A 12,096-nucleotide genomic window follows, 5' to 3' on the forward strand; every position below is an offset into this window, starting at 1 on the left:
GGTGATATCGGTATGTAACCGAATTATCGCAGATAGGAAATACTTTGTTGATTTCCACATAATTACTACAAGGAGAAAGTAGTATGCTATGCAGTTGGTATGATTTATATCATACTTACGGTGTGTAATGCCGTATTTGTCTAGCATGAGGCTAGTAAATTAAGATTCTATAAGTTTGATCATATTATTAATTTCATTATCTTTGATAAGATTTTGAACTAAACCATTATGTGTATTACATAACCTATTATGTATAATCAGACATTGCTTGTGAAATGAGTTCAACCAAGTTGTCCATTCGAATGGATTTATCCCTTGTTTAGGATAACTTGCTCTTACTTTGAGAATTTGAGCAATTAATTTAGTTATATCATTCATGGTTCGTGTGACAAGAGACACACTGGAAAACGTTTTATAAATGTTTCCATGAGTATGATGAAGTATCTGTATAATACCACATAATGGTTGAGTAATCCACATATCTTCTGAATGTGTTTAAGGAAGAATGAGTGGCTCATTTAGAATTGTAAGGTGAGAGTGTCTTAAATTAATTTCCCCTATCACACATGTGGTGCATATAAATCTGATGATTTGGGAAATTTTACAACTTGTTAAGTTGTGACCAATAGAATTGTCCATAATTTTCTAATCAACCCCAAACCAGGATTGTAAGCCTTATAACCAAATATTTTGTAAGATTTAGAAAATTATTTTGTACGCAACAAAACTAAGTATGAATTGATTCATACATTCAAAATGTATCAAATATAATGTCCAAGAAATAGGATATTGGAAATTATACTACATGTAGTAGTATAACTATAGGCAAACAATATTTGGGAATAATCGGGATATTAAATGAGGTCTCCCATATTACTGAAAAATGAATTATGCAAACATATCATAGGTGCAAACGAATTGATCATTCTTTTATTGCACTATATTTTTTGGTTCTCCTTCTGATGAAGATTTGAGAACATCATTTACCAGAATAGTTTATGGTCGTATGTTTGCAAATTTTCAAATACCCCAATGAACTTATTTGCCTTTTAATAAACTCATGCTGTGGTTTAACCATATGTTTGAGGGTTTGGTAATCATATGTACGATATTTATGTAACCACACATTTGACAAACTTAAGAGTTGTCTTTGTGATCATTTGGAAATGATCAATTCCCAATTAAAAGATAATTCTGTCATTGGTTGTCTTTAGCCTCCACTTTACTTTGAATTCCTCATGGTTCTATTTTGTGACCACTGACTTGCATAGTATTCTCAATGCTAGCAAATATTTGAAGGACCCGTTGGGTGAATATGATGATTTTAAGAAATAACATGTTTCTTTACCATGAAAATGATAATACCATCATAAGGAGATGTAAAGTGTATCAAGGGCTTTTCAACCCGATCTGCATATGAAAATGTCAGATCATGAGATCTCAACTTCAAGTTGATTTTATAATTACCAAAATTTTAAGTTGCTATAGGCTTGAGGCCTTGAAAAATTATTGAGTGATCATTCCAAATGTGCTCATGGCAACATGTTTCTCTTAAGGAAAATATTTAAGGTGAATAAATATTCATCCATTATGTACCCAGTTTGATAACTAAGTGAAGTTGGTGATTTATAAAATGTATATGCACATATTAGCTATTAAGATAATAGCCATGTCACATTTTCCCAAGATGGAGTTATAGTGGCAGCAATGCCACATGTGGATATAATGACTGATGTCATGAATCATCTTAAAATAAATACTCCCACCAAATCATGCATTTGGTGTATTTGGAAATGTCAGCCATGTGTTACTTGAAAATGCTAATGCATTTATTTAATTTACTACTAGGAGTAAGTGGCATCAATGAATAAATGATTTGTTTGGGAACAATCATGGCCAAGGTGATCCTTGGTGAACCTGGGTGTATCCTTCAATACAACACATGCGATGAAATTATTGCTAATGTTTTGAAATTCATTCTTAAGGAAGTGTGTGACTTGAGAGTCACTGCCAAAACGTATAGACTTTGTGTATTTCACATTGGTTAGTCGCTAGGAAAGTATAATGACAATGTGATGTGGACCTTGTAAAAGTGTTGTGACACTTAATCATTGCCATAAATTATGCGATCCATCTTGATGGATGGACGACACTATAATTAGAAATAGTGTCGCAGGCTTCATTGCCATGTATTTTATCAATGTAATAGAAGGTAATCAGATGTATATGCTAATATTTCCATAGTTTCCTATGATATATTCAAGAAAGCGTGCAAGTATAATATTTACTATGAGAGTAAAATACTTTAGTGAACAACAACAATAAATACTTCGGAGGAGCAAATACTAGTACGGCTCATGCTTTATAGCCATATGTTACCTCTATGGGTAAACCAGAGATAATTAATTTACCTACAGTAAATTTAAGAGCATCATGGTTGATGTTGTAATGAATTTAGTAAAATTAATGGGTATTTCAAGAAGTTATCTTGAAACCATTAATGTGAATCTCAAATTGCTAAATATGACACCTTGAAGATTATCTCCAAAATGAAGTAGATCTCGTGGCACTAGGGAGTATAATCTGATGAAGTGAGTAGACTCACTCATAGTGCCTTATGTTATGACTTAGTAAAATGTGTGGGAGAGCACTTTGTTAATAGTGGTGATAACTTGCAAAGCAGTAGATCTACACACTACCTTGTGATCCCAAAACATCAATTTGAAGAATTCACTTTGAATTTTGCATCAATATTTGCAAGAAATTGAAAATCTCAATTGCAAATAAATGTATTAATCTCGACATGTAACGATCACGGAGATACATACATTCCGGAATACAACGTACGCAACAGAAATATATTACTATTGTAATAAATAGTAATGATGTTGCAAACTTGATGTTCAAGTGAAAAACTTGAATCGTATAGACCTCAAATTAAATGAGATGATCTTATATCAAGTTGCAAGATAATTCAGCAAAGTGAATTACTATTTTGCGAGGGAAAACTAATCCCAATCGCGATGAAATTATTTTGCAAGAAATTAATAATTCTCAATTGCAAATCAATATTGTTGTGCGAGAAAATTTAATCTCAATTGCAAAATAATGTCTTTGTATCGGTAAAGAACATGTCAGCCATTAACAACCATGTATTTCTGGAATTTTAAAATTCAATAGAAAATGATTTCAATGCAGATTTGGCCTAAACATGAGAAATGCTAATAAATAGCAATAGTATTTGGAGCACTAATCTGCTAAAAAGCTTAAAATAGAAGCAATTAAGTAAATAATGCAAATTAGCATAAACATCTGGTGGCTCAACCGCATGCAAATAGGCCACGTAGGGTTGCCCAGCCAGGTGCAGCCTGGTCACCCGAATGGATAAGGAAGAGCAGCAGGGATATCCACACAAAAGTAGATTCGATCCCCAATCCACATGACCAAGACCGGAGGGACTCCAGCCGCGCTCTTCCTCGAAGGCACCTACGGTCGGTGGCCCGCACACGGACGACGGAAAGAACTCCAGCCGCGCTATTACTCGTCGGACGAGTCGCCGTGAAGGCGGATGCCAGGCACGGCGCCATTGGAGAGGCTCCTTGCGAGTCCGAGCGCTGCTAGGCTCAAGTTCTCTCGCGGGCAGTGCGGCTGGTCGACGACGGGCTGCGGCTGCTCGACGCTGCAAAGGCGGTGGCCACGAGGCAGAAGGGCGGGTCGACGTTCTCGTCGTCGTTGGCCTCGAGCGGCGCGGCCGGGCCAGCGTGAAGCTAGGCGGGCGCAACCGGCTCAAGAGGTTCCAACGGTGCGGGCTGTACGGGCGGAGTGGGGCCGCGGGAATGGAGTCGTGGCCCCAAGCAATCTTGTCGGAGGGCTTAGCCCGCCAGAAGGTTGAAGCCGGGCGCCGGCGGAGGTGGGGGCACGTGCACCAGCCATGGATTGAGTCCATTGTTCATCTGCGGGAGATGAGGAGCAACTGCACGAGGGCCGAGTCCAATGGCGTCGTGCCATTGAAGGTAGCCGACGAGGCTGCACTGCCATGCCGTGCGCTGGATGGCATGGTTGTGTGTGCCGTCGGCCTGACTCGCCTGAGGTCGCGACGCCGTCGATGGCCGCGCGTGGAGCAGCGGCCCTGAGGGTGTCCCGCTGTGTGCGTGTGTCGCGGGCGACGGTTCGTACGCCGGCTTGGCTACTGACAAGCGACGGCGACGACTGTCCTCATGGAGGAGATGAAGGTGAAGCAATGCAAGAAATCAACGCCACAGCCTGGTGCGAGCGTGGCACATGCAGGAAGGCGGATGGACGGAGCGTGTGATGCGCGGGCGGCGGCCGGAGCCCCGCGCGGACGCGGCGTGCAGCTCTAGTCACCGTCGGTCTTCTCGCTGGTCTTTGCTCTTGGCAGAGACTCGTGCTGATAACGTGTTAAAGTAAAACGAAATTGAACGGATGTGAATGGACGATTAGTCCTGTTTCTATTGATTTTCAAGTATATATATATATATCTGAAAGAGGTGTGAAGAAGAGGTGTCTACTCGGAGGCATCCCTTCAGAACACGTGCCTGTTGGCAATAGACAGAGAGATGAGACACGACTGTTCAGGATTGGACACATCCCTTAAATTAATGTACTAATTAATTTCTAACAAAAAACACCCAGGATCCATGGATTCCATGTCTGGCCTCCACATGAAGTAGGGTATATCAAGTACAGATTCAGCTGGTGGCTCTATAGATAAGGGGGTAAAATGTGGCAGTAAAGTGCATCAATTGGGGTATAAGTTGCCAATTTTTCGAAAAATGGGCAATATATGTTACTAAAGTGAAACTTGGGTGTAAAAAATGGATTTCTCAAATAAAAATAAATGGAATTTACTAAAAAAAATAACGTTCGCCAATATGGCACAAAAACATTGCTGATCGTTTCAGATTTAGTACTGTATTTCACAATTAAACTTGTATCATTAACAGCTAATTTTTTTGTTTTTAATGTATGAAATCAAATTTGGACCCTTTTAAACCTTTTGAATGATGAACCAACCGGAGATGTAATGCAACAATTCACCTAAAACCCTCTGTGCAAGTCGGCCACATAAATGCATTCGCAAAGGAAGTAGATGACTGTATAATAAGCCGGAAAAGAAAATTTTATTTGGGCATCTGTCACCTATTGTGAATACAACCCAGTTGATGAAATTACAACCTGATCAGCAGCAAAAGAACGAAGCAAGATGCTTCCAAGGAAACTAACAAAATACAATGAATGCTTCAAAAGAACAAAAAGCATGCACGTTCGAATTAATGTTAAATGCAAATAGCGAGCCAGCAACCCTAATTGTTGACGACCCTGCAGTTCCTCCGGATCTCCCCGTTGGCAGCGTTCTTGAGTTCGATGGCAGCCATCTTGACCATCGCCTTGGCAAACTTCTTCTCCCAGCTCCCGGGGACGAAAGCATTATCCATCACCTTCGTCGCCGTCTTCTCCGACGTCAGCAACGCCGCGTCGGAGGTGAAGAGCACGTTGCGCTTGAGCAGATTCGTGTAGTACTTGTTGTCCATCCGGTTGGGGGTGACGATGTCCTGCACCACCGTGGGGTCGTTGGTGAAGTTGGGGCTGATAGGACACTTGCTCTGCAGCAGCCTGGTGAGGCCGGGGTTCATGTCAGAGGGGTTGGGGGGCAGGCGGTCGGTGAAGGAGGAGCAGTGTGACACGCCGATGGTGTGCGCGCCGGAGAGCACCACGAGGTCGTCCTCGTCCATGTTCTTGGCCTTGAAGCTGTCGACGAGCTGCGTGAGGTTGAAGAATGGCGGGGGAAGGAACTGCAGCGTCTCGCTATCGAGCGACACGCGCCCGTCGAACCGCCCCGCCGGCATCTTGTAGTCGATCTTGTAGCCGCTGAGGAAGTAGGCGGAGTCGCGTGCGGCGAAGGCGATGACGTCCGCGCAGGAGACGACTCCAGGGCAGAACCTCTCGAGGACCGCCTTGGCCGCGTCGATCACCTCGAAGCCGCGCAGGCTGGGGAAGTTGGGCGGGCCGAGCTTCTCCGGTCGCGGGTTCGCCGGCGTCGGGTCCAGCAGCACCGACGCGTCACAGCCCTGCACAAGCCAAATGTTAACCGCGTGTTCGTTTCGTTACGTGCATGCATGAAAAACAAGCAGTTGATGACAGTACGCTACGATACCTGGACGAAGCAGTCGTGGAAGGCCATGCGGATGATGCCGGCGCCGAGGCCGGGGTTCCGGTAGACGGCTTTGCCGACGACGGCCCTGACGATGTTCTCCGCCGCGCGGCACTTCCGGTTGTAGTACCCGACCCTCACCCTGTGCCCCGGTGCCCCCTTACCCTGGCATGTCGCCGCCAGGAGCAGCACGCAGGCGATCCAGATCGCAACCCTACCCATCCTTGAGCTCGACGGTCCACTAGCACGGACTGTACTTGGGTCGGAGACTGGAAGTGGAAGCTGCAGCCGTGTGGTTGAGGTGTGGAGTCGCCGCTCCTCTGCACGTCCATTTATACGCGCGGGACTGAAGAAGAATTGGCAGGGGTTGGTCCTGTGTGCGTTTCTTAATCGGGCAGAGCATGTTCCCTAGACGACGAAGGGAACATGCAAGCACAACTCACAGGGTGTTTGGATGCTCTCTAGTCATGTGACTAGTAGTAGTCAGACTAGAAGTTTTTAGTCAGGCCCTGTTTGGAAGGTGACTACTACTAGTCAGCATTAAATGTCTCTGTATTAAATTATTCTTATTTATCTCCCTTCCATTGGCGTGTCAGCATGGAAGGATGAGCCATTAATTGGAAAAGAGACTTTAGTCACTTTTAGTTGGGGGTGGGGTGACTAAAGACTAAACTAGTTTTAGTCACCCATTAGTCAGGGGTGTTTGGAGGTTTACTGACTAAAGGTGACTAGTCTCTAGTCTCTAATCTCTAGTCTCTAGTGATCCAAACACCCTCTCAGCATACGACATCTGATCGAGCTCCAGAGCGCTGACTTCAAGGAAACCGGGGCCGGGTTGGTAAATAATCTAGTAGTCGTGAATGGTGATGCAGGCATGTGCAGATCTGGCTGGCAGTGGTGATTCGTGAGTGGTTTACTGGTCAAATGCTTGCAAGGCAGCGTGGATGGATAGGCTTTTCTTTCCCGGATGAAGTTAAATTAGCACATTCAGTCTGAATTTGATGTCTCCAGCGTGTATTCTTCGCCGGCGACATGTTTGTTTACTCCACGTATGGCACATGGTAAACGACATCTCGATCATTTCAAGAGGGCTTGTCGGTCTCGGCGAATTTGCTGGGCATTGGACGGTAGTGTACGCTATGACGAAAGTACTTCATATGTATAGCACTGAGCTCAAAAATTCACACAGAAGGATAATCATAGATCGTCGGGGAGCACGCGGCTCTTCTTCCATGCCCTGTAATCATGCAAGCCGACGCCTCGTAATGTGTTCATGGGGAAAGAAAAGGAAAGAAGAAAGCCAGTGATATATGCATGGATCAATCGTGCACCAGTTTCAAGGATAATACCTTATAGTTGTCGATGGGCTAGATCTGGGTTCAACATCTCGCTGAATAGCGTACCAACCGGTAGTTCGATCACTACTTCACCAGTTACGGACGTGATGCCAGCGATTAAAATGGAGTTTTGCTACCAATAATTCTACATTTAAACTTACATGGAATTTTAGCATGTCCAAAAATTGGCAAATACAAGAGAGGACCCACCCGGTCCGCCGAAACCCTAGTCACCACACCCCCTACATTCCTTGTAGCCCGGACAGGGCGCCGGCATCGGTGGGAATGTCCTAATCGGGGTGGGCTGCTAGAGGATGAGTTCGAGGGCTGCTGCAGGATGTCGAAGGATATGTGTGCTCTAGTGACGGTATTCATCAATCAGTGTTCGACGGCGGTGTTCATAATCTAGCGCGGCGATGTTAGACGACGACCCGGCCTCGCTAGGTCACTGGAGAAGTGAGAGTGGATGCATGGTCCTGGACGGCGGCAAGCTTGAAATCCGACCCAGACTTGCCGGGCAGTGGTACACGTTTTTTTTCTTCCAGATTTTCAATAAGGAGCCTTCAAGTTTGTTTGGGGTGGCAAGGTGGCTTTTGATTATTTCATGGTATTAAAATATCATTTTTATATACTTTTATAGTAATTTATATTATTTTTATGGAAAAACATATCTAAGTTTGCATGACAAACATTAAGCAAAGTAACGGGCCGTTTGGTTCCTAGCCACACCTGGTCACACTTTGTCACACCTTATCTTACACAAATTTGATCGAGTTGCGGGTTGTTTGGTTCTAGTCACATCTATGGCAAGAATTTTTTATGTCCAGTGAACCCCACATGTCATATAAACACAAAAGATGTGACAAGATTCTCCTAGACAAGTCAAAGTGTGGCTACCAATTTAAGCAACTCAAGTAAGGCAAATGTGGCAAAACTAACGTGAAAATATATGATAAAGATAGTCATAATCCAAACAACCATAAATGGCAGCATGCCGGCAACATGCATATAGCATGAAACCAAATTCATGTTGAAATTAGTAGTGGGCTTTAGGCCCATCAGGGAATTTCAGAAATCTTCAAGGGCCCATGTAGGTGGTGGAAAGTTTAGTCCCACCCCGCTAGTGGAGAAGAAATTGAACCCCTTTATAAGGGTCTCTCTTCTACATGCTATTGGAGAGTGAGAAGAGAAGATGCCCTCGCGCACTCCTCCTCCGCCGCCCGCCTCGCCACGGGCGTCGTCACTGTCATCACCATGTCCACCAACGCCGAACGTGCTACTGCTGAGAAGACCGAGGCCGACAAGAAGGCTGCCGAGGATGCTGCTGCCACCGTCGCGGCGGCTTCTGCATGGCCTATTGGAGGGTATAATGCGTTTATCCCTCTCCTGATTATTTCTGTATTATCAGTACTAGCATCATGTGTAGATTTGTCTATTGCTTGCGTAGTACGTGCTTGTTTAAATCAGTATCAGTATGTCGTTAATTTTGTCAATGCCATGCCAGTCATCTACTTATGATTAAATTAGTCGAAAATTGCCTATTTACTCACCAATCCAAAACCTATTATGTGTAGGAATTTTTCGGCAAGTGGCTTTGCCGCCGCACTGAAACCGGATAAGTTTACCGGTACTTATTTCAAGCGTTGGCAAACGAAAACCGCCTTATGACTCAGGGCTATGAACGTGTTCTGGGTAGCCGGTGTCACTCCCACGGGAACGATCTCTTGTGAACAAGAGAAGATGTTCGCGGAGGCCACCGTCCTATTTACATATGCATTGTACCAAAGAGCTGTGGGAGGTGCTCAAATCTAAATTTGGGGCCACCGATGCTGGGAGTGAGATGTATGTTATGGAGCAGTTCCACAATTACAAAATGGTTGACAACCATTCTGTATTGGAACATGCTCATGAGATAATATGCATAGCTAAAAAACTTGAGGTTCTTAAGTGCAATTTGCCGGGCAAGTTTGTCGTTGGCTATATAATTGCTAAGCTCCCTAATTCCTGGAGGAACTTTGCTACTACTCTGAAACATCAGAGGCGCGAGTTCTCAGTAGGGGACATCATCGGCCATCTGAGTGTTGAGCATAACTCGAGAGCAAAGGACTCCAATGGAAAAGCGGTCGAAAGCTCTTCTGTTGCCAATATGGTATATCAGAGGAACTTCAATTCGCACAAGCCCAAGGGAAAGAATTCTGTGCAACAGAATACCGACTTCAAGAAGAAGGGAAAGAAGACCTTCAAGAAGAATAAGAAGGGAGAGGGTTGCTTTACTTGTGGTTCAGATGAACATTGGGCGAACAAGTGCCCAAACAAGTACAAGAAGTCGACGCAGGAGTCCAAGTCTGCCAATATGATTGTGGGCAACAATGAAAGTGGTGCATCTCGGTACGGTAATTTATTTACTGTATTTTCAGTTTGTCAGTCCACCGATTGGTGGGTGGACACAGGTGCAAATATTCATGTGTGTGCTGACATCTCATTGTTCTCTTCTTATCAGGCCACATGTCGCGGGTCCGTATTGATGGGGAATGGCGCGAGTGCTTCTGTTCTTGGTGTTGGCACAGTCGATCTGAAGTTTACTTCGGGAAGGACCGTGCAGCTGAAGAACGTGCAACATGTCCCCGCCACCAAGAAGAATCTCGTTAGTGGCTCCCTTATGTGTAGAGAAGGGTTTAAGTTGGTCTTCGAGTCTAATAAAGTAGTTGTTACGAAATATGGACTTTTTGTTGGAAAAGGTTATGAATGCGGAGGTCTGTTCCACCTTTTCCTTGCAAATTTTTGTAATAAAGTCGTGAACAATATTCATTCGAGTGTTAATGAATCTGAAGTTTGGCATTCAAGTCTTTGCCACGTAAGTTTCGGTGTTATGTCGCGGCTAGCAAAACTGAATTTAATCTTGAGTTTCACTTTAGCCAAAGGTTCTAAGTGCTATTTGTGTGTGCAAGCAAAGCAACCTCACAAGCCTCACAAGACTGCAGAAGAGACACTTGGCGTCATTAGAACTCATACATTCTGATCTTTGTGAGATGAATGGTGTGTTGACTAAAGGTGGAAAGAAATATTTCATGACATTGATAGATGATTCCACTAGATATTGCTATGTGTATTTGTTAAATACTAAAGATGAGGCTCCACACTACTTTAAAATCTATAAGGCAAAATTTGTGAATAAACTTGAAAAGAAAATTAAACGAGTCCGGTCTCATCGAGGTGGAGAGTACTTCTCAAATGAGTTTGATTCTTTTTGTGCGGAACACGACATTATTCATGAAAGGACGCCTCCCTATTCACTCTTGTCAAACGGGGTTCTCGAACGAAAAAATCGTACTCTAACTGATTTGGTTAACGCCATGTTTGATACATCGGGTTTATCCAAGGCATGGTGGGGGGGAGGCTATATTGACCGCGTGTCATGTCCTGAATAAGGTTCCTACAAAAGATAATGAGGTCACTCCCTATGAGGAGTGGTCGAAGAGAAGGAGGACACTCTCGTACTTACGTACTTGGGGCTGCTTGGCGAAAGTCAATGTGTCGATCCCCAAGAAGCGCAAGCTTGGACCAAAGACTATGAACTGCGTTAATTTGGGATACGCTAAGAATAGCGTAGGCTATAGATTTCTAGTAGTGAAATCTGAGGTACCTGACATGAAGGTCGGTACAATTATCGAGTCGAGGGATGCTACATTCTTTGAGGATATTTTTCCCATGAGAGATATGCAAAGCACTTCTAGACAGGAATCTGAGGAAACTCCTGAGCCTGCCATTCCTATGGAATATTATGAACAAACACATGATGGTAATCCTAAGGAGGATGACGAGGAAACCCTTGGTAGGGGCAAGAGACAAAGGACTGCAAAGACCTTTGATGATGATTTGTTCGTATACCTCGTGGATGATAATCCCACTTCTATTTCAGAAGCGTATGCTTCTCCAGATACTGATTACTGGAAAGCTGCGGTCTGTAGCGAGATGGATTCCATCATGGCTAATGGGACATGGGAAATTACTGATCGTCCCTATGGTTTTAAACCACTGGGATGCAAGTGGGTGTTCAAAAGGAAGCTTAGGCTCGATGGTACAATCAAAAAGTACAAGGCTAGGCTTGTGGCTAAGGGCTATGCCCAGAAAGAAGAAGAAGATTTCTTTGTCACTTATTCACCTGTGGCCAGACTGACCACCATTTGAGTACTACTCTCGTTGGCAGCCTCGCTTGGTCTTCTTGTTCATCAAATGGACGTTAAGACGGGTTTCCTGAACGGAAAGCTAGACGAGGAAATCTATATGCAACAGCTAGATGGCTTTGTGATAGATGGCCAGGAAGGAAAAGTGTGTAAGTTGTTGAAATCTTTATATGGCCTGAAGCAAGCACCTAAGCAATGGCATGATAAGTTTAACACAACACTGACATCTGTGTATACTATCGCCATGGTGGTGGCGAAGGAGTTATATTGTGCTTGTATGGTGATGACATACTGATGTTTGGAACCAACCTCAAGGTGATTGAGGAGGTTAAGTCCTTTCTGTCTCAAAACTTTGAGATGAAGGACCTTGGAGTGGCTGATGTTATCTTGAACATCAAGCTCT

General features: G+C 44.0%; 1 protein-coding gene and 1 pseudogene across 1 annotated transcript; one reads left to right on the forward strand and one right to left on the reverse strand.

The window, feature by feature from the left end:
- Positions 1–3,162: 3,162 nt before the first annotated feature.
- LOC123429612 lies at positions 3,163–4,494 on the forward strand (annotated as a pseudogene).
- A 628-nt stretch (positions 4,495–5,122) lies between these two features.
- LOC123429613 (peroxidase 2-like) lies at positions 5,123–6,462 on the reverse strand. The gene is made up of 2 exons (XM_045113635.1): positions 6,176–6,462; positions 5,123–6,089 (listed from the first exon to the last, which is right to left on the reverse strand). Exons 1-2 carry the CDS (start codon positions 6,392–6,394, stop codon positions 5,325–5,327), a joined length of 984 nt encoding a protein of 327 aa, XP_044969570.1. The 5' UTR covers positions 6,395–6,462; the 3' UTR covers positions 5,123–5,324.
- Positions 6,463–12,096: the final 5,634 nt, after the last annotated feature.

The sequence above is a fragment of the Hordeum vulgare genome, chromosome 2H, assembly GCF_904849725.1.
Source record: "Hordeum vulgare subsp. vulgare chromosome 2H, MorexV3_pseudomolecules_assembly, whole genome shotgun sequence".
Lineage (NCBI taxonomy): Eukaryota > Viridiplantae > Streptophyta > Magnoliopsida > Poales > Poaceae > Hordeum > Hordeum vulgare.